Source organism: Lissotriton helveticus, chromosome 2_1 (assembly GCF_964261635.1).
Source record: "Lissotriton helveticus chromosome 2_1, aLisHel1.1, whole genome shotgun sequence".
NCBI classification, from domain to species: Eukaryota; Metazoa; Chordata; class Amphibia; order Caudata; family Salamandridae; genus Lissotriton; species Lissotriton helveticus.
Genome location: NC_136059.1, coordinates 1,418,175,944 through 1,418,200,270, shown reverse-complemented (window position 1 = coordinate 1,418,200,270; position 24,327 = coordinate 1,418,175,944). Strand labels below are relative to the sequence as shown.

Genomic DNA, 24,327 nt, shown 5'->3' with positions numbered 1-24,327 from the left:
AGAGCTAGCTTCCCGCCACATTTGGTGCGATTCTGTTGACTCGTTTTTGCAGTAGTACTTCTTAAAATACTAAATACTTAAAATAGTCTATGGAAAAAGAATGGGGAAATTTGGTTATGGGACCCCCATTTTTTCTTGGTCACTGCTTCACAGATCACTCTGAAACATTCCAGGAACAAACTGAGGTGAGAAATTTTTGGGGAAAGTTTTGTGAATATTCGTCTAACGGCACCAAAATTATAAACAAACCAATAAGTGCTCTTCCTATGGGAATGCAAACCTTACTTTAACTACCCAGTAATGACCATCACTATATGCACATTTCTAGTGGTGAATAAATAACCATTTGCTACCCAGTCCTTGGTGTCTTACAAAGTGACCATCTATCCTTAGACCATCTTATATGGCAACCCCATTCAGCTGAGAAATGTATTACAGCAGTAAGGGCCAGATGTACAATGGATTATAGACCCGTTTGCGCATGCAAAAAACCTGTGGGCCTTGTACTAACCCTATTTTGCGAGTTGCTAATTAAATAGTGACTCGCAAAGTTGGGTTAGCGACTCGCAATTAGGAAGGGGCGTTCGCGGGTGTCCCTTCCTCATTGCGAATCTGAACCCTATGTAAAAATGTTTTGCAACAACAATTGTGGTCGCAAAACACTTGCAGCTTACCACCCTCTTCAAGAGGTTGGTAAACCATTCCCAAACGGGAAGGGGTCCCCTGGGGACCCCTTCCCCTTTGTGAATGTGTGCATACATTTTTTCTCAGAGCAGGCAGTGGCCCCAGAGACCACTACCTGCATTTGAAAAATGAAACAAAAACGTTTCATTTTTTTTAATGCATCCCGTGCTGCATTTTAAAAAAACTGCTTCATATCAAAGCAGTGCCAGACATGGAGGTCTGCAGACCCCAGTTTCACCATTCCTGGGAGTGCCAGCCATTCCAAATAGGGTTGCAAATTGAGACGGCCTCATTAATACGAATTAGGCATTCAATTTGCGACCCCATTGTGAATTGCAAATAGTGTCTCAGACACTGTGTTATACATTGGCAAGTGTGACTCGCAATTTGGCGCAATTTGCGAGTCACGATTGCCAATGGTTGTACATCTGGCTCTAAATACCTATCCAAGATTGAGCACTTCCTCTCTGCGGTGAACATATGACTCAAAAAGGTTAAGTCCTATTTCTCTGTATGATCATGACTGTCAGGAAGCCTCTCTCCATTAGCACAAAGGCGAATAAGAGTCACATATACACAAAAGCAATTCTACAGAACCTTCTGATCTCCAAATATCAATGGGGATCACCAAATCCTGAATTTGGACACCCTTTAGTTTAGGCTTGCTCACTCAAAGACCACAGAGAACGTGCTTTGAAATCCTCAGACTCTTCAGTCAAGCTCCCCCGCTCATAGCGGATTGTCCATTTTAAGGTTGAATGTCAGTGGCATAGTTCTTTCCTGTGTTCACACAGGCTTCAGTTTGCTTGCATTTGTCAGAATGTTACCTTTGGTCTTGCTGCAGCTTGCACAGAAACAGTTTAGGCCAATTTACATAGTCCCAAGCATCCTACACCAGCATGTTGTGATATTACGTCTATAAAAACATGAATGCCAGTACATACCCACAAAGGCAGCCGGCAGGGATCGGAGGTAGTTGGGCAGGCGGATGCGAGGGAAGCGGGTAAAAAAAGTAAAAAATAAAAACGTACCTTCTCGCTGCTTCCTTGGCTCCGTAGTCCTCAATCACTCGGCCTCAACAGGAAACACACCCAGGCTCGCAGTCAGCCAATCACAACGCTGCCTTAGAAGTGTTGTGATTGGTCTGAGTGCCGTGTTTCAGAGCTCAGATGCTGCCTGGGGGCCTGGGCATGTTCTCCATGCAGGATGTACTGCAGCCAGCATGGAGAACATCCGAAGTGCACAAGACTGCTTTGGGAGGCCCGAGAGGGCCGTCAAGCAGTCATTGTGCACTTAGGAGGGTGCTACCACCTCTACCCTGCCCCGCCCCCTGACGCACAGCTGCATAGGAGAAAATAAAATGATAATAACGCGAGATATTATCATTTGATTTTCCCTTTGTTTCATTGCAAAAAACCTGTGGGGTGACGCTCCTCCGCCTTAGCGGATGAGCCGCCACTACATACCAAAGAAATCAGGCATACAATCGCTTTACCCATAATTACAGTCCTAAACTGAACAGGAAAATAGGATGTCTTTCAAAGAGAAAGACTGCTTATCCAGGCATCACAGCAGAATCTAAACTGGTAACATCACTGAAGGTCACATAATAGACTAATTACAGTACAGCCTGTATTAAATGTGTTAAACATGCGCACAGTTATCCAAATGTACCTGGTGGAAGTGACTGCTCTTTCACGCAGACACAATAAGTACTGTGTGACCAAGAGCTTGCATAATGATGTATAATGTAAGCTAACCCCAATCCTTATTCTTAACCTCGAATAGGGCCATATATTACACATAAAGGAGGTGAATTCATTTCATAAACTGTAACAAAGTCCTCGTTCATTTGGTTTTATAGCAGCCGTTTCCATGGACTGGCCACAAACTTTAATACTTAGGTCTTCCATTCACTGACTGGTCCACAGACATGATCCTGCCCTAATATCTTGAGATGTCTATCACCTTAGCCAGGAATTAAAAAGAAATCAGACGAGCAGAAAATGTGTGAGATTATATTAAGGGTAGGCACTTTGAGGAGCTGTACTTAACAATGTTCCTTTCAGTTTTCAAGTGCTGGAGCACTTGTAGGTCAGGCAATACTCCCAATCCTCTGTGTTGGACCACTGTCATTATACACAGCAGGCACTATCATCCTTGCTAGATTTCACTTTCCCAGCAAAGATCCTGAATGATCTGGAAAATATTCAACGATTTAAAACCGTTGACCATGGGAAAACACAAAACTCTCATAACACCATCAATGTAAATGTGTAGGAAAATGACTATATATACATCAGAATGAGTTATTAAATGCGAGTGTTTTCTGTGTTAGTCTTGGCGATAATTTACACAATGGTTGCGGACTGAATCTGAATGTCCACGTCTGATCCCATGGGTGTAAACAAAGCCGCTAGGGCTCGTGTGAATATCCATTTTGGGGAAATGGTCGTGGTTTATGATCAAATGTAATTATTACCTCTACTATAGGCCTTAATTACCTTCAGCCTAAAACACAAAGGGTGACAACTATAACCGGAGTGGAGGATCGATCCACATTCAACTTCTGTTTATCTCAGATTCAGGTTAGGGATATTGACTTTAAAGAACTGTTCCATCAGTTGAAATGAGGGCACTTCCGTTAAACATATTTCTGACATGAGCTGAAGGGAAATACAAGGTAAATACATGAAATCAATTCGTAGAAAGAGTGAGATCTTATGAGGAAGCTATAAAATTAGGTAAAAATGCTTCTGTTGTAGAAACTGAATTCCGTTGTTCAAATTAAATAAAGAGAACATAGAAACGAGAGCATGGAAACGACGAATTGTGGGTTAGGTTGTTCCAACCAGTTAACTGTGTGCTGATATTTAATATGTCCTCTATTTGTCAGAATGTTTACTGTAGAATAAAGTTTACATGTTTTATGTATTTTAGTACTAGTATAAGAATTTGATACTTTTGCAATCAATGCATATTTCTAGTTTTTGGATGTCGATCGTGAGATGGAATTGTATTTCGTCCTGTTGTACTAATACATTTTTGGGGAATTCCCAATGACAGTTAATCAGTGGATTAATATCAGAATGTCTCTTACTGCTCAGATGACACTAGAAATGCCCCAGCCACATCATTTTGTACAATCTCAAATGCACAATAAGTTCCAGTCTTCCTCAGAGCATGGTAAAAGCAAAATTCTAAATACAAAGAGATTTGTGGTAAGCCTCTTGGAAGACGTACAACACATACTTGCAGGATGCTTACTGGTAATTTACTTCTCTGTCAGCTTCATGAAGGCAAGAACCCAAAGTACACACGTTGATTAAACAAACAAATACATGAAAATAAAGCATTGGCTTACCATCACTTCTGGGAGAACAACTGCAGTGAGCTGCTTATCGTTGACAACTGTGTCCTTCACTAGCATAAAAAGTCTTTCAGCTTCAGAAAAACAAGCAATCTGCAGCACAACAGCACCTGAAAACACATGCACAGAAACAAAGTTCAGAAGGCACAAATTTAAGACCAATGCATCTCTTTACTTAAGGTAACGGAAATAATTGAGAGTAAAATCCATTTTAGTTTACATTCTCATTGGAACTATAAGTTCAGGTCTGGTGACCAAACAAATTGTCCCGGTGACGATTAAGCATTGAAGCTTAAAGCTTCTGTAGTGAATAGCCAAACTGTCTTGTGTTTTTGCATTAAGCATAAGTGTTCAACAATATGCTCTCTCTGAAACATTTGTTCTCACACATCTTCTGCCAAGGTTCTATGGATAATAATGATCAACCTGTCAGTGGAGTAGCAAGGGGGGGTTCCGACCCGGCCTTTTTTACATTTCTCACTATTACTTTGACTCAAAGTCCCCTGATGAAAAATAATAATCAGTTCTTCATTTGTGCCAAAGTTTGAAGATGACACTGGCACTCATTTCTGGAGACGGACACATTATTCAGCATCAGGGTCTTCCTGCCCCTCCGGTGTGCCCGCCCAGCATCTCCTGCAATACCAGACACACTGCCAGTTTCAGCGCTCCTTTTCAATTAGATGGGGAACACTTACAAACCATCCTAAAGCAGCATTATTGTCGCACGCATACATCAAGATAAATAATACAAAAGTAATTAACCTGGCAAAAGAAATATAAGGGGCAGCACTTGACATGAAAAGCCACACAAACCTCACGAAGCGAATGTTTTAAGGCAGCGTGAAAGGTGCCGTCTATGCTGGACAAAAATACACAAGTGCATAGGCCCATGAACAGATTTTTCACAGGAATCTGGTAAATATGTGTGGGTATTGCGAGAAACATTCATGCAATTGGCAATAATCAGAAGTCCAATGATCTCAAATGTTGAACTTTCAGGTGTGCGCTATTTGATTCTCAAACGCCCAGCGTGGTTTAGAAGATCCTCTCAAATGCAGTGAACTATTATATCATACAAATGCGTTGCACAGGCAAGGGGGCAGATGGCATTCTACTGCATACATGTTACAGACATAGTATTCTGTCCATTACCTTGGAACCTTCACCTGGGACCTTGCATCATGGACATAATAAACAGACTATTAAGCCTATGGTTGGTTCACTTTGGACGTTACTTTCTAATAAGTACACAAAGTAAAAGCCTTCGTCCCTATAGGCTGTTCTGTCCACATATGAGGAAAACAGTAAGCAGTCAACACTTTCAAGCAATCTCTATCCTCCCCCATGTGGCAATACAATGAACTGCACTGCGGGGCCTGAACTATCATGAGTGTCATCTGACAAACGCACAGCAGGCCTTGCCAAGGCCTGCCCTTCCCCGTACTGTACACGTTTCCAAAATTGTTTTATATTGTAAAACATTATTAGTAAGTCCACATTTCACCACAGCAAGTACAGAGAAAGATCCTGCACAACACATTCAAATGAATGTTATATCATAACAAGAAGTATGATAGACCTCTGTAATGGCAGCAGATATTAGCAGGGTACAATATACACTACGTGGTGCATGGGTCAGGCACTAATGAACGACGACTACAAAATGTCCCCCTAGGCATCCCTGGAAGCGGCTAAGGGCCAGATGTAGGTAGCTTAATACTGGTCGGTAACGTCCGAAAATTGGTAATTTTCAATTACCGACCGTTATTAAGACCTTTCCAATGTAGGGAGCTCTAAATAAGGATTTGTACTTTACTGATTCTTTATTTTAAGGAATCGGTAAATTACAGAATCCTTAAAACCTATGTAGGAAGCACTCAAGTGAGTGCATTTCTGCTTTAAGGCTTCGTTATTTACCACCAACTACAAGTTGGTGGTAAATACCGAATACCTTTAAAAAAGCAATTATTTGCTTTTTTAAAAATGCCATGTGGCAGACATACATGCCCATAGGGCATGTATGTTCGCAACATGTGTACACATGCGTGATTCAGGGGTGCAACAGGGTGTCAATGTAACACCCTGCCACCCTTGAATATGCTCCCGCTCTCACTGATTCGGTATTTACCGAATCGGTAATAGTGAATGGCTTCCCATTCATTCCTTTGGGCCTCCAGGCCCATAGGAATGAATGGGAAGGTATTCCTCATTACCGAATAGGTTTTAAGGAATATTACCGAACCAGTGAATTTTACCGATTTATTACCTACATCACATTTACCGATTCTTAAATACCGAATTGGTAAAATTCGGTATTTAAGAATCGGTAAATTGTGATTACCTACATCTAGCCCTAAGTTATTAAATGAGCACAAATCAACCCTAGGACCAAGCAAGTAAGCACATAATGTAGTCTATACATCCCTGGGGCATGACGTGGGGGGGAACAACCCCGCTTAAATTTCCAGCTGCTCATTAAAATACGTATGGTCCTCCAAGCCATTATTTCTTGTGGGTGTCCAACCCCAGTCCATCTCCACTCTGCAGTTCGCAAGAAGTAGCGCTACAGCTGCTAGCTGCCTCACCATTGCAAGAATATCCCTGACGAGCCTCAGGAGGCATACTTTGGGGTTCAGGTTAATTGGGTAGGATATCCTTTCTGCTACTGCCTCAGCTGCAGGAGCCCAATAATCTAAGATTGAGGGCACAACCACGTCAGATGCAGGAATTCAGCGTCTGCTGCTCTGCACAGCACCTAAAGGAATCCGTGAAGTATCTGAGCTCTCAGACCATGCGAGGAGTGAAAATATATGAAGGATTTTAAAAGTGTATCATGCATAGTCTGCTACTAGACATTAGAACTCCAGTTTGCGGCAGTGGTGGCTCCTCCGATAAGGTGGAGGAGCATTGTCCCCCTGCTTTAAAGCAGTGCAATGGAACAAATAAAATGATAATAATGGAAGTTATGGTTAGGGAGGGGCAGGGCTGGGGTCCCGTAATGTCAGGAGGAGGACTGGCTGCTGGTGCACCTAAAGTGCACATCACTGTTTGGCCAGCCGTCTCGAGCCGGCCAAACAGTCAATCGCACTTTGCATGTTAGCTACCCAGGCTGCATTACAGCCTGGGTGGAGAACATGCCCAGGCTCCCTTTTCCTCTCCGAGAGCCAAATCACGGTGCTCAGACCAATCACACCGTTGCTATCTGTCCTTAAGAGCTGATCGTACGGCTCATGGGCTGGACTGCCAGTAGCGGGCATAGGGCGTTTCCCCAGGAGGCTAGAATGGTGGGGGGCGATTTTGCAGTGGAGGGGAGTGGTTTTGTTACTGGGGGCCGGTTTTGCAGCTGTGCTGCAATATGGTCCCCGGTTACAAATTCAGCAGCTCTTCACACTTGCAAACCCGGGGGCAGGTCTGACCAAATATCCAGGGCAGCTTTGGGTTCCCAGTCCAGCTCTGTATGGCTCCCTATTCCATTTTTCCCTTGCTTTGAGCCCACAAATTGGCACGTCTGATTGCACAGGGTTGTACATCGCAAGGAGGAGGGTGAGAGTTTGGAAGAGAGTGGCATCCTTTAGGAATGTAGGGAAGGTTGGCCTACAGGCTGCAAGCATTCTATATTGAAGGAATGTTTCTAATGGACTACAGTCCTGAACCACGACCAACCCCTGCAAATGAATGGACTGACCTCCTGGAAATAAATGACTAAATGTGTTCAGTTTGTATTTCCACGGTATTTGTAATGATTTCTCCACACAGGCTGCATTCTTGTCAAGTGATGGAGTAGCAGCAATATTGGTGACTAGAGATGTTGCAAACGGGCTATGGGCTGTAGTCCCACTAATGCCAAAATCATCTATTTCACTGAGTTAATTTCAGAACATTTATTTTTCAAGTGATGATGCACTGGTGCCTCTTCTTCAATGGACATATGATGGCCACAGAAGGAGTAGACAAAGTTCCAGATCCAGGGTAGCAAACCCACCCTGATCGTATGGCAGAGTACTAATGAAATGCGTTACTTACCTGTAACTGCAGTTATCCAGTATTGGTGTCTTTCATAGATTCACATGCCTGAATCATTCCCCGGATGGGAGTCCCCGGTACATAAAAAGAAATGTCCTATAGACATATATATAGAAAAGTAGGCCTAGAGGTCTCAACTTAGTAACATATCCATGTCCTTTTGTAAAAAGGACCAAACTATAGAGAAGAGCCAATCAGCTGCCACCTCCCTCTAGAACCTTCCTGTCAGGAGCCTCAGTCCCTCAGATTTTCGTACGCACTAAGCTAAGTATGCGTGATACTGAGAGAATTAGGTGAGTCCTTCCAGGGAAGGCGGGAGGGTTGCATGTGAATTATGAAAGACACCAATACTGGATAACTGCAGTTAGAGGTAAGTAACACATTTCTTATCCAGTATTATGGGTGTCTTTCATAGATTCACATGCCTGAATCAGAGTAGCAAGCAATGCAGAGTGCACATTTCTGATGGAACAGCATATACAAGTCCTTAGATAATACACATCATGCGAGCATGAACCATCATTAGACATCCACAATAAGTATTAGTAAAGAAATGTGCATACCAGAGTAGGATGGAGGGACGGAGGAAGGCGCACCTTACTGAAATAGATGGCGTAACACTGCTTGTCCCACTGCTGCATCATTCATCAGCTCCGTATCCAGGCAGTAGTGCCTAGTGAAGGTATGCGGCGACTTCCATGTTGTCGCCCTGCAAATGCCAATGACTGGCGCCCCTGCAAAGAGAGCCATAGAAGTGGACATAGCTCTCGTGGAGTGCGCTCTCACTTTGGAATGCAATGGCTGTCCAGCTTGGTCATGACAGAAAGCAATGGCTGCAGAAATCCATCTGGAGATGCTCTGCTTGGTAAGTGGTAGACCTTTCCTAGGTCTGCTGCAAGCTACGAATAGCTGGTTAGATTTCCTGAATGTTTTCATTTAGTCAATGTAAAACTTCAAGCATTGTTTGAGATCCAAAGAATGCAGCGATCTCTCAGCTGCCGTGCTTGGGTTTGAAAAGAAGGAACGCAGAACCACAGGTTCATTTAGGTGGAAGTCCGACTGGACTTTTGGGATAAACCTAGGATTGGTTCTTAGGATTACTCTGTCGTTTTTAAACTGTAGAAAAGGAACCTAGATTGAAAACGCCTATAGCTCACTGACCCTCCTTGCAGATGTGAGCGCCAGGAGGAGTGCTGTTTTCCACGAGACATACTTCAGGTCAGCTCTGTGTACTGGTACGAACGGATGTTTCATGAGCTGGTTAAGAACCACATTGAGATACCAGGTAGGTGGCAACATCCTTACTGGCGGGAAAGATCTGTATAATCCTTTTATAAATTGCTTAATCAACCTGCTTGACCAGAGAGATTGACTCTTTGAAGATCTTTTATAACGAGATATTGCTGCTAAGTGTCCTTTAATGGAGGAGTGGGCTAGGCCCGACTGTGCCAGATGTAATAGATAAGGTAAGATTTGCTCCGGTGAGCAGCCGAAAGGCCGAATGCTTTGATCTGCACACCAAACACAAAAGCGCTTCCATTTCAGGGAATACGTTTTGGTCGTGCTATCCGCCCTTGCTCTGGCAATAATGTCTCTACAGTGTTGTGGAATATTCAGATTGTGGAACTCTCGGAACTCAGGAGCCCGGCAGCTAACCTGAGAGACTTCAGATCCGGATGTTGAACTTGATTGTTGTTCATTGTGAGCAGAGATGGATACTGCCGCAGGTGGATCGGCGGCTCCAGGGATAGACGGTGGAGTTCTGTGAACCAATGTTGCCTCAGCCAAGTTGGGACTATTAAAATTAGAGTCCAAGGCTCCACCTAAATTTTCCTGAGGACTCTGGGAAACATCGGGAATGGCGGAAAGGCGTACGCAAAGACGTTGCGCCATGCGATGGAAAATGCATTCCCTAGAGACCCTGACTGGGGATGCCAACTTGCGAAGTGTGGGCATTTGGCGTCCATTCTCGTCGCAAATAAATCGATTTGCGGCGTGCCCCATCTGGAGAAGATCTGATTGATAATTTGTTCATCTAGCTCCCACTCGTGTGACGATGTTTTCTGCCTGCTAAACGTGTCGGCGAGCACATTGTCCGTGCCTGGGACATATTCCGCCCTTAGGGTTACATTGCGGAGTATGGGCCAATTCCAGACTTTTTTGCGACTCGCGAGAGAGTGTCAGCGAGCGTGTCCCTCCCTGTTTGTTGAGGAAGTGCATAGTCGTGGTGTTGTCTGTCCGGACGAGCACCAGGGAATGTTTGATTCTTGGCAGGAAAGCTTGAAGGGCCAGGAAGACCGCCCGCAGTTCGAGCAGATTGATATGTAGTTTCTTCTCCATAGGAGACCACTTCCCGCTTATCTGTAGCTCTTGCAGAAAAGCTCCCCAGCCTTCCAAGGAGGCGCCTGTTGTGACAACATGAGGAGCAGCCGGAAGCAGGAATGACAAGCCTTGAGACAGGTTTTGAGATGATATCCACCATTGCAGGGCTCCGACCATCTGAGGATTTACTTTTATGTGGTCGTCGAATGACCCTGTGCATTGGACCCATTGCTTCGAGAGCGCCTCCCTTAGAGGTCTCATTCGTAGTCGACAGTGAGGAATCAGGAGGATACACGATGACATCATCCCCAGGAGGGATTTGAAGAGGCGGACTGTCAAGACTTTCTTCGAGGTTACTAGAGCAGCTAGTGCAAGGAGCTTGTTCATCCTCTCTCTGGATGGGAAAGCTTTTGCTGAACGTGTGTCCAGGGTTGCACCTAGGAAACTGATGCACTGAGAAGGTTGTAGGACCGACTTTTCCTGATTGAGGGTGAGACCCAAGCAATCGAAAAGCTTTAAACAGGCGTTGGAAGACCTGGACGCGTCTTCTAAGGATGGAGCCTTGACTAGCCAGTCATTCAGATACGGAAAGACTTGGTGATGGCACTGTCTGAGATATGCCACCACCGGGGTACGACATTTCGTGAATATGTGCGGTGCAGACTTGAGCCCGAAGGGCAGAACGCGAAACTGCAAGTGTCTGCCCGCTACTGCAAATCGCAAGTACCTTTTTGTGATTCCTGTGAATTGGGATATAGAAGTAAGCGTCCTGTAGGTCTAGGGATGCCATAAAATCCTGCTCTTACAGTAGTTGCAAGACCTCCTGGATCGTTACCATGCAAAACGACTGCTTCTTAGGAATTTGTTGAGGGCCCTGAGGTCCAAGATTGGTCTCCACTTCTTGTCTTTTTTCTGGATCAAAAAGAAGCGGGAATAAAACCCTTTTCCCTTCTGAGATGGAGGTACTCGCTCTGTTGCTCCTTTCTGCAGCATAATCGAGATCTCTCATAGAAGCAGCCGTAGATTTTTGTTATTTCCGCTGTCCTTTACCTTGAAAGGACGACTTCCCAAAAGAGGATTGCTTGTTTTGCTGTTGTTGGCGCTGTTGGTATTGCGGTCTACTCTGGCCTGAAGAGCAGGAAGACTTGTATTGATAATTTCCTCTGTAGGAAGACTGTCCTCTTCCTCTATTTCTACTAATGGACTGGTTCTTATACTAAAGAGGGCCCAAAGCTCTCGCAGTGTCTGCTTCGTCAATATTTTGTGCAAAATAGTAACTGGCTATCATATGGCATGTCCAAAATATTTGTTTGCACCTCAGGACGGAAAGAGGTTGCCTTTAGCCATCCTTGGAGCCACAAGACTGCTGCTCCAGCCAACTGGCGGAACCCTGTCATAGCGATATCCATCCCGCAGTCTATAGTTTCCGACGCCGATGCTTCACCATCTAGCAGAATCCTCTTTACTTCCTCTTTGGATGAATTTGGCAATTCCGACAGGTATGGGGCTATGTGTGCCCACAATTGCCTATTATAGCGTCCCAAGAGCTCTAGGGTATTCACGGCTTTTACCGTCATTGCCAACATTGAGGAAAACCTGTTCCCAATGTTGTCCACTTTTCTTCCCTCCTTATCAGGAGGAAGCGACAAAGGGGCCGAAGGATTCCTGGAGGTCTTCTGGGCCGCCTGTGTCACCACGGAGTCCGGCTTAGGATGTCCTGTTAAACACGCCGGTGCTGCATCTGGCGCCCTGTACTTCTCAGTGACCACTGCGCCTCTCACCAGGCCTGGTCACCCCCTTGCTCCTCCTGCCGCCTCCCGCTCCTGCCTGCCAGCCTTGCCGCCTTTTTTCGCCGCAGACGCCCCCTGACCCCCCGGGCGGCCCAGCCTCAGCAGAGCCGCCCGCTCGCCAGTTTCCCGCCGCAGCTCGCCACAGGCCCCGCCCACCACCGGCCCATTGGCCGAGCCGCTCCCGCCGCCCAGCTGACCCGCCCTCTCGTCCCCCTTCTTAAGGGGACAGCAAGGAGTGCTCGGGAGTGACCACTGCGCCTCTCACCAGGCCTGGTCACCCCCTTGCTCCTCCTGCCGCCTCCCGCTCCTGCCTGCTCCTGCCTGCCAGCCTTGCCGCCTTTTTTCGCCGCAGACGCCCCCTGACCCCCCGAGCGGCCCAGCCTCAGCAGAGCCGCCCGCTCGGCAGTTTCCCGCCGCAGCTCGCCACAGGCCCCGCCCACCACCGGTCCATTGGCCGAGCCGCTCCCGTCGCCCAGCTGACCCGCCCTCTCGTCCCCCTTCTTATGACGCCCCCTGAGCGACCGCGCAGCGGACGCGCGCAGCGGGAGCACCGAATGAGCACCGAAGGTGCGCCTAAGGTAAGCCCGTCTGCGCCCGTCCGCGCCTGGACCGCTCCCAGCGCTAAGACCCCTGGCCCCCGCAGACCCCAGCTCACCCGCCGGACGTACGACGCCGCCACCCTCAACGCACTCAACGCCGGCCAAATCCCAGGATGCTACCGAGCCACCCCGAGACGCACCCACGGACCCTTCTGCTGCCACTCCTGCAAGTTCACCTGCATCCGGACCTGCACCTCTCCAGCACCGACCAAGACCAAGACGAGCAACAGCAGCAGCCACCTGAAATGCATCCTGCTCAACACCCGCTCCATCCACAGACACGCCATCGAGCTCTGGAACCTGCTCGACACAACCTCACCAGACATCGCCTTCCTCACGGAAACCTGGATGAATGCCTCTTCAGCGCCCGACATCGCCATCGCCATCCCAGACGGCTACAAGATCATTCGAAGGGACCGCATCAACCAGACCGGAGGAGGCATCGCCATCATCCACAGGAACACCATCCGCATCACGACCAACACCGACGACACCCTCGCAACCGCCGAGCACCTGCACTTCCAGGTCCACATCAACCCCAAGACCACCCTCAGAGGCACCCTCATCTACAGACCCCCGGGACCACGCTCACAATTCAGCGAAGACATCGCCGACTTCATCAGCCCGCACGCCCTCCCCTCCGCTGACTACATCCTCCTCGGGGACCTCAACTTCCACCTGGAGAACAACAACGACCGCAACACCACCACCCTGCTGGACAACCTCGCCAACCTGGGACTCAAGCAGCTGGTGACCGCCCCCACCCACTACGCAGGACACACACTCGACCCCGTCTTCTCATCCTGCAAGGACATCGCCTTCAGCCACGCCACTGGACTCCACTGGACGGACTACAGCTGCGTCCACTTCAGCTTCAGAAGGACCACGATCCACCACCACCAGCAACAGGTTGCACGCAGAAGCTGGAACAAGATCACAGCCGACCAGCTCACGACTTCCCTGAGCAAGAACCCACCCACCAGCGCAACGAACCCAAGCCAGGCGGCCACCAACCTCGCGAAGTGGATCAGCAACTGCGCAGACGACTTCGCCCCTCTGAAGACCCCGCCTAGCAGACCCGGTAGCAAGAAAGCCCCATGGTTCAACGACGAACTCAAGAGCTCCAAGAAGAACTGCCGAGCCCTCGAGAGAACATGGCGCAGAGACCCAACACCGGACAACATGACTGCCCTCAAGCGCGCCACCCGAAAACACCACCAACTCATCCACGCCACCAAGAAAACCGCATTCAAGGAACGACTGGACAACAACGCACACAACAGCAAGGAACTCTTCAACATCGTTAAAGAGCTCTCCAACCCCAACGCCGGAAACAACGACATCACCCCTTCGCAAGACCTCTGCAACTCCCTCGCCTCCTACTTCCACAACAAGATCGCGGACATACACAACAGCTTCAGCACGCAACCGACACACGCCACGACCGAACCACCGCCCCCCACCACCACCCTCCGCGCCTGGACCCCGATCAGCACCGAAGACACCGTCCGCACGATGAACTCCATCCACTCCGGATCTCCTACCGACCCCTGCCCTCACCACGTCTTCAACAAGGCCGACGCTGTCATCGCACCCCACCTGCGGGACATCATCAACACCTCCTTCGACACCGCTACCTTCCCGGAGAGCTAGAAGCACGCCGAACTCTGCGCTCTACTAAAGAAACTATCAGCCGACCCCACCGACCTCAAGAACTACCGCCCCATCTCGCTGCTCCCGTTTCCTGCTAAAGTCATCGAGAAGACCGTCAACAAGCAGCTGGCCGCCTTCCTCGAAACGAACGGATCCCTCGACCTCTCGCAGTCCGGCTTCCGGGCCAACCACAGCACCGAGACCGCCCTGATCGCAGCCACCGATGACATCCGAGCACTGCTTGACAACGGAGAAACAGCAGCCCTCATCCTCCTAGACCTCTCCGCGGCCTTCGACACTGTCTGCCACCGTACACTAGTACAGCGACTCAGCAGCGTCGGAATCCAGGAGAAGGCACTGGAGTGGATCATCTCCTTCCTCGCCGGAAGGACACAGAGAGTCCGCCTCCCCCCATTCAGATCTGAAGCCACCGAAGTCATCTGCGGCGTTCCTCAAGGCTCCTCGCTCAGTCCAACCCTCTTCAACGTCTACATGAGCCCCCTCGCAGACATCGCACGCCAGCACAACCTCAACATCATCTCCTACGCCGACGACACCCAGCTGATTCTCTCCCTCACCAACGACCCCGCCACCGCCAGAGCCAACCTTCACGAAGGGATGAAGGAGGTATCCGAATGGATGAAGAACAGCCGCCTGAAACTGAACTCGGACAAGACGGAAGTCCTCATCCTGGGATCCTCACCCTCCGCCTGGGACGACTCCTGGTGGCCCCCCGCCCTAGGCAGCGCACCCAAACCAACAGACCACGCACGCAACCTGGGCTTCATCCTGGACTCCTCCCTCTCCATGACCAGACAGGTCAACGCCGTCTCCTCGTCGTGCTTCAACATCCTGCGCATGCTACGTAAGATCTTCCGGTGGATCCCCACCGAGACCAGGAAGACGGTCACCCAGGCCCTCGTCACCAGCCGTCTGGACTACGGCAACTCCCTCTACGCCGGAACCACCGCCAAACTCCAGAAGAGACTCCAGCGGATCCAGAACGCCTCAGCTCGCCTCATCCTGGACATCCCCCGTCGCAGCCACATCTCCGGACACCTGAGAGACCTGCACTGGCTCCCGGTCAACAAGAGAATCACCTTCCGACTCCTCACCCACGCACACAAAGCCCTACACAACCAAGGCCCAGGATACCTCAACAGCCGCCTCAACTTCTACGCTCCCAAACGCCAGCTTCGATCGACCGGCCACGCCCTCGCCGCCGTCCCCCGCATCCGAAGAGCCACCACAGGGGGACGGTCCTTCTCCTACCTCGCCGCCAAGACATGGAACTCCCTCCCGACCCACCTCCGCCTGACCCAGGACCACCTCGCCTTCAGGAAGCGACTCAAGACCTGGCTGTTCGAGCAGTAGCGGACCCCCCTCCCCCAGCGCCTTGAGACCCTCTGGGTGAGTAGTGCGCTATATAAATGCATTGATTGATTGATTGATTGATTATCCAACTGAGGGATCACTGGTGATATAGAGGAGGGGTCCTGCAGGACCTTTACCCCTTCTGACTATAGGTAATCGATAATCGGTATTGACCTTACTGCCTTCTTGAGAGGTTCTTTGAAGTCATACAAGAAGCAGACCTGTTCTTGAGAGACCATTGAGATCTTAAAACGTTGAGCAGTCCTCTCTACCACATTATAAGAGATTCCAGAATTGTCGGAATTTCCCTCGTCGACGAGCCCATCGACGAGATCGCCGTCATAGACTATGCCGTCGTAGACGAGCAGTCATAGACGAGGCCGTCGTAGGCGACGCCATAGATGATCCGTCGTATGCGAGGCAGTCGTCTACGACACCGTCGTAGACAAGCCATCGTAGATGAGGCCATCGTAGACGAGGCCATCGTAGACGAGGCCATGGTAGAAGAGGCCATCGTAGACTAGGCCATTGTAGACGAGGCCATTGTAGACTAGGCCATTGTTGACGCCGTAGACAGGCCGTCGTAGACGAGCAGTCATAGACGAGGCCGTCGATGACGATGCCGTCGTAGACGAGCCATCGAAGACGAGCCCTCGTAGATGAGGCCCTCGTAGATGAGGCCATCATAGACGAGGCCATCGTCAACGCCGTAGACAGGCCGTCGTAGACGAGCAGTCATAGACGAGGCCGTCGTCGACGACACAGTCGTAGACGAGCCATCGTAGACAAGCCATCGTAGATGAGGCCATCGTAGACGAGGCCATCGTCGACGAGGCCATCGTCGACGCCATAAACAGGCCGTCGTAGACGAGCAGTCACAGACGAGGCCGTAGTCGACGACGCCGTCGTCGACAGCAGTCGAAGACGAGCTGTCGTAGACGAGCCGTCATAGATGAGCTGTCGTAGACGAGCCATCGTAGACAAGCCATCGCAGATGAGTCCATCGTAGATGAGGCCATCGTCGACGCCGTAAACAGGCCGTCGTAGACGAGCCTTTGTAGATGAGCCATCGTAGACGAGGCTATCGTAGACGAGGCCATCGTAGATGGGGCCATCGTAGACGAAGAGGCTGTAATAGGCAATGATGATGGTTTCTTCGCCGACGATCCTGTTGACGATGTTGGCTTCTTAGTCTTTACCTCAGGAGGTATAGAAGACGCCTTCCTGAAGGGTCCTATGACCAGAGGAGTTGATTTTGATGGCTCAAAAGTCGTCTTTTTTACATTATTTTTTCCAAAAGCAAGTCCTTTACTCTCCTTTTCCACAGGGTGAGGAGATTTTGAAGAACTGCGCCCAGAAGACCCATGAGTGGTCTTTTTGAGGGCCTTCTCAGGACGTTCCCCTGAGGAATGAGTTTGAGGAGATTTTCTTCTCTTTTGAGATCTCCTAGATGTTGAGGTCAACGCCTCATCACTCTCACTGGAGAAAATAAAAAACCTCCTTTCTGGTCTTAGTGCTCCTTACCAGACCTTCTTTAAAGAATGTATTTGAAGATAATCCATAGTAGAAAAGAATCCTTGACAAAAAAAGTTATTTAATGAAGTGAAAAAACACAGAATCTGAGCAGAGCTCAGAGGAGACTCCCTTAGCACAACGTGCGGTAGAAAATCTGAGGGACTGAGGCTCCTGACAGGAAGGTTCTAGAGGGAGGTGGCAGCTGATTGGCTCTTCTCTATAGTTTGGTCCTTTTTACAAAAGGACATGGATATGTTACTAAGGTGAGGCCTCTAGGCCTACTTTTCTATATATATGTCTATAGGACATTACTTTTTATGTACCGGGGACTCCCATCCCTACGACGGGGAATGATTCAGGCATGTGAATCTATGAAAGACACCCATAATACTGGATAACTTCTCTTTAGGTCTGGGATGCCTACCAGCCTAGGCCAGTGTCACCAGTAAGGACTTGTGTGTTTTGAAAAATGGTCTCCGCAGTGGTATGGAGATGCTGTTGAAGAGAATCAGTGCACCATATGACTGGGTACTCAATGGGACATTATTTTGTAACCGGAATAACAGGGAAACAAGATACTTACACCAGTTGATATGTAATCTATACAGGACACCCAGTTTTATATATTCATGTATGATTGGAGCCAGATTGTCCTCAGGATCCAAAACATATAGTTCCACTTTTTCAATATGAAAAGATATTGATAATTTCTGGTCTGTAAGCATACTGTGAGTAGTGTTGCCTCAGTTTGCAAGCAAGTGGCTCAACCACAACAAGTAACAATATAGGGAAAGCGGGCACCCCTGCATGGTGCCTTGCATTATTCCTACTGGAAGGGATAACAACATATTAATGTGTATGCACACAGATGGACTGGTGTAGAGCAGTTTTATCAAATCTAAGAAAGTTAGCTGCATCTAGTAGTGCAGCCACCACCTCCAGATCTGGGATCACTTGATGTACCAGAACGAAAATTGTGTGCAGATTATGCGATGTGGATCTAGTGTTTACAATGCCAGAATGTTCGGGTAAAACTAAATCGCCAGGCATTGGTATAAGCCTGCCTATTTAATATTTCGGCATCTGTGATAATGAGTGATAAGGGCCTGTACGAGTCAAATCAGTTAGGTGGTTTACCGGGCTTGAGAACCGTAATTATGATGGCTTCTTTTAAGGGGAGGGAAAGTATTATATTCTCATGAGCCTCTTCAAATAACATTTGTAGGTGAGGGGCAAATGGAGAGATGTAGGTTTTATAAAAAGTACAAGGCAGACATCAACACCCGGCTCTTTACTGCCGGCATACTATGCGCCGTCTATACTATTTCTTCGATGGTGATGGGTTGCGTTAAGAATTCATGATACCTGTCACTCTACCACACCAACACCATGTGATCTAAATAGTCAATCAACTGATTCTTCTTTGTGTGTATTTTCGACGTGTACAATTTAGTACGTGTGTGTAATTTAGTATCCGTGTAGAAGTTTTTTTTTCTTTTCTTCTTGTGCTGTGATTCGTGGGTTCGAGTGTTGGTACCTCGTCGCCAAATTCTGTTAAGTTAAGTTCCGTAGGCAGAGTAGGTGAACTAGTTTCCTTTATTACATAATGCACCAACACACGCTCCGAGGAGCGGAGCGCATCACCCTCACAGCCTGCCACCAGCTGTCATCTGTCAACATTCCAGAGGTGACGTAGGCAACTAGAGTACGGCGTCCTCGGAAGGACAATAGGCAATCACAACAACAGGTCAGTGTAGAAATCACTGAGAGCTAGCAGTACACTGGTGGCATTATGATATTCGTGACCATAGGCTCAAATTAACATGGCTTTATCAGTAGTGCCCAAGGACGCTCAAGCATGTCCGCCAATGCTTTAAATGGCCTCTCCCCCTTACCGTATGATCAGACATTCATATTTTTCACAAGATGTTTGTCCTGCCCATCGACCACCTCTTTAAATTGATACTTTAATCTGTATTTCAGCCAGACACTGGGGTCTTAGGCAGTCCTATACTTGGCTTCCAAGCCTTGTATCTTGCGTTATAGTTTACTTAAGTGTGCGCGCAGTTTTTTAAGAATCCCTCCCTGCGTGCATATACAGATTTCAGTAATAATCTCCTTAAAGGCCCCTCACAAAGTACCTGTGCTGTCCACCTTCCTATTTTTATTGAACTGTTCTATACTTTCTTCTCTAGTTTCTTTGTGGAAGACAGCATCTGATAGTGCATCAGTTCATAGTCTCCATGTAAACTGTGGGCAGCCAAGGCATAATGGAACATCGGAGTGATCTGAGAGCATTTTGGCTAGGTTTTTGACAGACTACAGTCATGTGCTAACATTCTTGGTTGCCAGCCAGAAGTTCTATCCCAACCATGAGTTAAGTACAGTTGATGTAAATGTGCACTCATGTGACATGCGGTACCAGGCTCTCCATACATCTACTAAGTCGTGAGATGTCAGTAGCCCACCCAGTATTGCCACTAATGCCCTATCGCGCCCGTGCCTCCAGAATTATCAAGTGTGGGGTTGAGAAGTGAGCTGAGGTCGCCACCCCACAGCAATCCCTGAGGGGAAACTGCAAGTACTTATTCCACAAATTTGTAAAGAAGCCTGGTTCGTCTGTATCTGGCCCATGATAATTTAAACACTTTATATGCCTTCTTCAAAAGGTGCCCTGTACAGCTACATAGTTTCCCTGGTTCTCTGTTTTGGAGTGTTAGGGATGGAAAGGAACCTTTTTAACCAGGTTAAGAAGACTATGTGAGTATGAGGAGTATGTTGAGGCATAGTAAAATGCCACCCATTTCCTTGCTTTGTTACTGCCGTCATTTTCTTCAGGTTAGTTTAGTGCAGCATGGCAGTCCCAACACCCTGTCTCTAGTGCTCATGTTATTGACAAGATGTAGGTATAACCCATCCCCATTGACAGCAAGCTTTTGAAACCCACCCACTCAAACATTTCCCCAAATAGTGATAACCAACTACAAACATAAGTTTATATTCACTAAAATTTCAGGCTCATACAGTGTATCAAGGGGATCACATATTGTGTTATCCATTATCAGTTGGCTCTGCCCAAAATAGAAGTTTCATCTGTTGTTAGGGCTCTGAACCAGAGTGAATGTCTGTTAGATTTGGGGGTCTATAGTTGGAACAGGTAGGTACTTGTGACAAATAGGGACCCTTGACTCTAGTCAGGGTAAGGGGGTGCACTCCTAAAATAACCCCTGCTCACCCCCTTGGTAGCTTGGCACGAGCAGACAGGCTTATCTCAGAGGCAGTGTGTAAAGCATTTGTGAACATCTACAGTAATCAAGTGACAGCACTACAGATGGACACCACACAGGTTTTATATCAAAAATAAGTATTCTTTATATAGACTTATCACAAGACCATAAACGACAAAAATCCACAATACTGTATTTAAAATGGTAGTTTTAGCTTAGTTCTGTTCAGTTCTTAAAATGCGGCACTTTGAGTCAATGTACCTTGCGATGCGTTACGCTTCCACAACTAAAGTATTGCAGCGATGAAAAAGCGGCAAAGTTCCAGTGCAAAGAAATAAAGACGTGAAGATCTTCCAGTTGTGGCACGCTTCTCCGATGTTGCGAGAAGTCTCGGCTCGATGCGTCAGCTGCAGCGGCAACAACCTTGTTCAGAGATGCGACGACAGCAGCTTTGGCGGCAATACTCTTCTCCCTCGATGCGAGACGCTTCAGCTCGATGTGACAGCTGCAGCGGCGACACCCTTGTTCAGAGATGCAACAACAGCGGCTCACACGGCGGCACGCTTCTCCGTGGATGCGAGGAGCTTTTCTCGATGGGGTGCAAAATGTCAGCTACAGCAGTACATCCTTGTTCAGAAATGCGACGGCGACACGCTTCTTCTTCGGTGCGAGACACTTCTCTCGATGGGGTGCAATGCGTCAGCTAAAGCGGCGACATCCTTGTTCAGGTATGCGACGGCAGTGGCTGCGACGACGACACGCTTCTTCTTGGGAGTGAGACGCCTCTCTCGATGCAGTGAAATGCGTCAGCTACATCGGCGACACCCTTGTTCAGAGATGCAACGGCAGCGGCGGCGACACGCTTCTTCCTCTTGAGTCACGCTTCCCGCTCCTTGTGACACGCAGTCCCTCAGAAGGCCCAAAAAAGCAGCAGGCACTTCCAAAGACCACTTGGGGAGCTGGTGGTTGTAGTCTGTTGTCCCTGAGGCTTCAGCAGGAGGCAAGTTCTGTTCCAAGCTCTTGGAGATCCTTACAAGTTGATGAAGGTACAGAAAGTCCATTTCTCCTTTATTTGGCAGTCAGGCAACCACTGCAGGCCAAACCCCCAAGCAGCACTTCAGCTTAGGAATATTCTCTCCTCAGTTTCTTCAGGTTCCTCTCCTCAACAAAGGTTTCTTCTTGTTGTCCAAAAGTGATATGATTTCTTATGATCAGGGTCCCAATATTTATACCCCCAAATCCTTTGTCCTCTGTAGGCAGAGGGGCCTTTGCCCAGTCCAAACCAGTTCTGGAGCACTCTGTTTACATGACTCCTTCTTTCCTTTCACAGTGCAGGGCAGAACCATCAGACGCCCCACAGGAGGTGGAGCCAGCATTGTGAAGGAAAGGCACAGCCCTGGAGCACTCTGTTGGCATGACTCCTTCTCTCCTTTCACAGTGCAGGGCAGAGACATCGGACGCGCCACAGGGGGTGGAGCCGGCATTGTGGAAGGCAGGCACAGCCCTATTCAGGTCCCAGGTGCAACTCCTCCCATTATCTACATGCAGATAGCTCTATTCACCACTGGGCTGACTCATCCTGTCTCCTGGAATCCCCCAGTGCTGTCACTCAAACTCCAAACAAGAAATACCCAACCTAGCCGAGGCAGGCTTGGGTAGTTAGACAAGAAAATACCTTCTTTCTAAAAGTGGTATTTTCAAACACAGAATGCTAAAAGCAATTTCACTAAAAGATGTAATTTATCATTCTGAGTTCAGGCATACTAAACTCGAATTGCCATCATGTTCCCTGAGTCAGTTAGGATTATAAAATGTAATAATCTAACTGCCCATTCTGGCCTATGGAGAACAAGTAGCCTTGCAATAGTGAACAACGAAAATGGCTGTAATTCACTATTAGGACATGGCACACAAATCAGGGCTTGTCCTACCATATACTTACAATGCACCCTACCCTTGGGCCTAACATAGGGGTGCCTGATATGAAGAAAAGGGAAGGTTTAGGGACTGGCAAGTGGGTGCACGTGCTCAGTCAGCATGGCAGTACAAGACTGCACATAGGCTCTGCAATGGCAGACCTTAGATACACTTTTACAGGCCGCTTCTGAGGGTGGCACAACCAGTGCTGCAAGCCCACCAGCAGCATTTGGTTTACAAGCCCATGGCACATGAGGTGCACTGTACTAGGGTCTGACAGTAAATCACATAGGCCAATCATGGAGTCACTAATCCATGCATCAATTTACAATAGGGAGAGCATATGCACTTTAGCACTGATCAGCAGTGGTAAAGTGCCCGGAGTCATAAAATAGCCAACAGGTCAGAAAAAATATAGGAGGAATGCAAAAAGATCAGGGATGACCCTGCAAAAAGGGCCAAGTCCAACAATGTCCATTTGCAGTGTCATTCAATGTCACTCAGTGTGGCTGAAGTGGATGAACTTTCAACCTTTTGTAGCGGCCAGTACATAGAAGACCCACACTACGCAAAAAGAAGTGCGCTTGCTGTGATATTTTAATAATATATTGTTTTCCTCACACTGTGATCTTTAGTCTGACAGAGTATAGCATAGCGTTTGTAATCCCACCTTGCTGCAGTTTCTTTTTTTTTTTTTTTTACATTGTCTTGAGGACCGCTATAATAAAAAAAAAAAAGGATAGAGATATTGTAGTTCAGGTCTTTTTTCCCCTTTCTGGCCAGAGGACCAAATCTTGGTCACTAAAGTTGAGCAGGTGGGCAATTATGGGCTGCACCAGCACCCCTGGTGTTGGTTTCGGTGCCATGAGGAGGTGGACCCATTCCATCATGAACATGAGTGAGAGGTAATCCACCCCAAACAGGGTCACAAGCATTTGTTTCATGAATGACTCCTGTCTGGTTGTGTTGGTGGATTCTGGTATGCCATGTATGCAAAGATTGCTGCACCTTCAGCAAGACTCAAGGTCCTCATTTTTGGCCTTGATTAGATTTTGTACTTTCTTCATGTCCAGAAGTTTTTCAATCCTGGCGTGCATATCATTCTCCGCATCAGAAATTCACTTTTCTGCAGTTAGCGGTCACTTCTTTTCCTTGTCATTTTAGTGTTCATAAAATCCATGCTAGTAATCAGTCAATCTTGCCATCAATGGATGTTAAACTATACTGCATTGCCTTGAGTGGTGTCCTTATGTCCTGTCTTCTACCAGTTTCACTATGCCCTGAGCAGGCTTTCCAGACCCCAGTATCCACCATTCTCTGCACGTGGTGGGACTAAAACAACAGTTTCCATTGCTATTTATCATGTTTGCGCATTCAGTCTCTGCCCACCATGCATTCGCCAGAAGGTCAGGAATGCTCAAAAACAGTCCGGCAGTATGGGTGGACGAAGATCAAAGGAAGGCCACCCTGTGGTCTCCATACCACTACAGTCACCAGGATCCCATTAAGAGTGATAGAAACACATGGCCGCAGTACCATCACCCAGCTGAGTCAGAAAGGATATGTTGACAGCCCCCAAGGTCAGCAGTGCAGCATATAGCTTGTAGTGTCAGTAATGTATATGGCTCACAGGCCAGTCTTTTACTCACGCCACAGCGGCAGCATAGGTCCTGCCCCCACAGGGCACAAGCAGACCCACAGCAAATACTAGTAAAGGGTACCAACTGTTACAAACATAGTAATGGAAGAATAGATGTTGAACATTTACCATAATAGCATAAAAAAATATAGAAGTAACCAACGAAAACTGTTTACTAGAACCCTCCATTTATTGGTGATCAATAGAAAAA

The 24,327-nt window shown here is 47.8% G+C and overlaps 1 protein-coding gene across 1 annotated transcript in view; it reads right to left on the bottom strand.

Annotated features, from left to right (window-relative positions):
• The window catches only part of DGKQ (diacylglycerol kinase theta), a 1,501,752-nt gene that overhangs the window by 142,816 nt on the left and 1,334,609 nt on the right, over positions 1-24,327 (bottom strand). Inside the window, exon 15 of the mRNA XM_078676348.1 lies at positions 4,049-4,164. Within this exon, the coding sequence (XP_078532474.1) occupies positions 4,049-4,164 (116 nt within the window). The remainder of the gene's footprint in view (positions 1-4,048; positions 4,165-24,327) is intronic.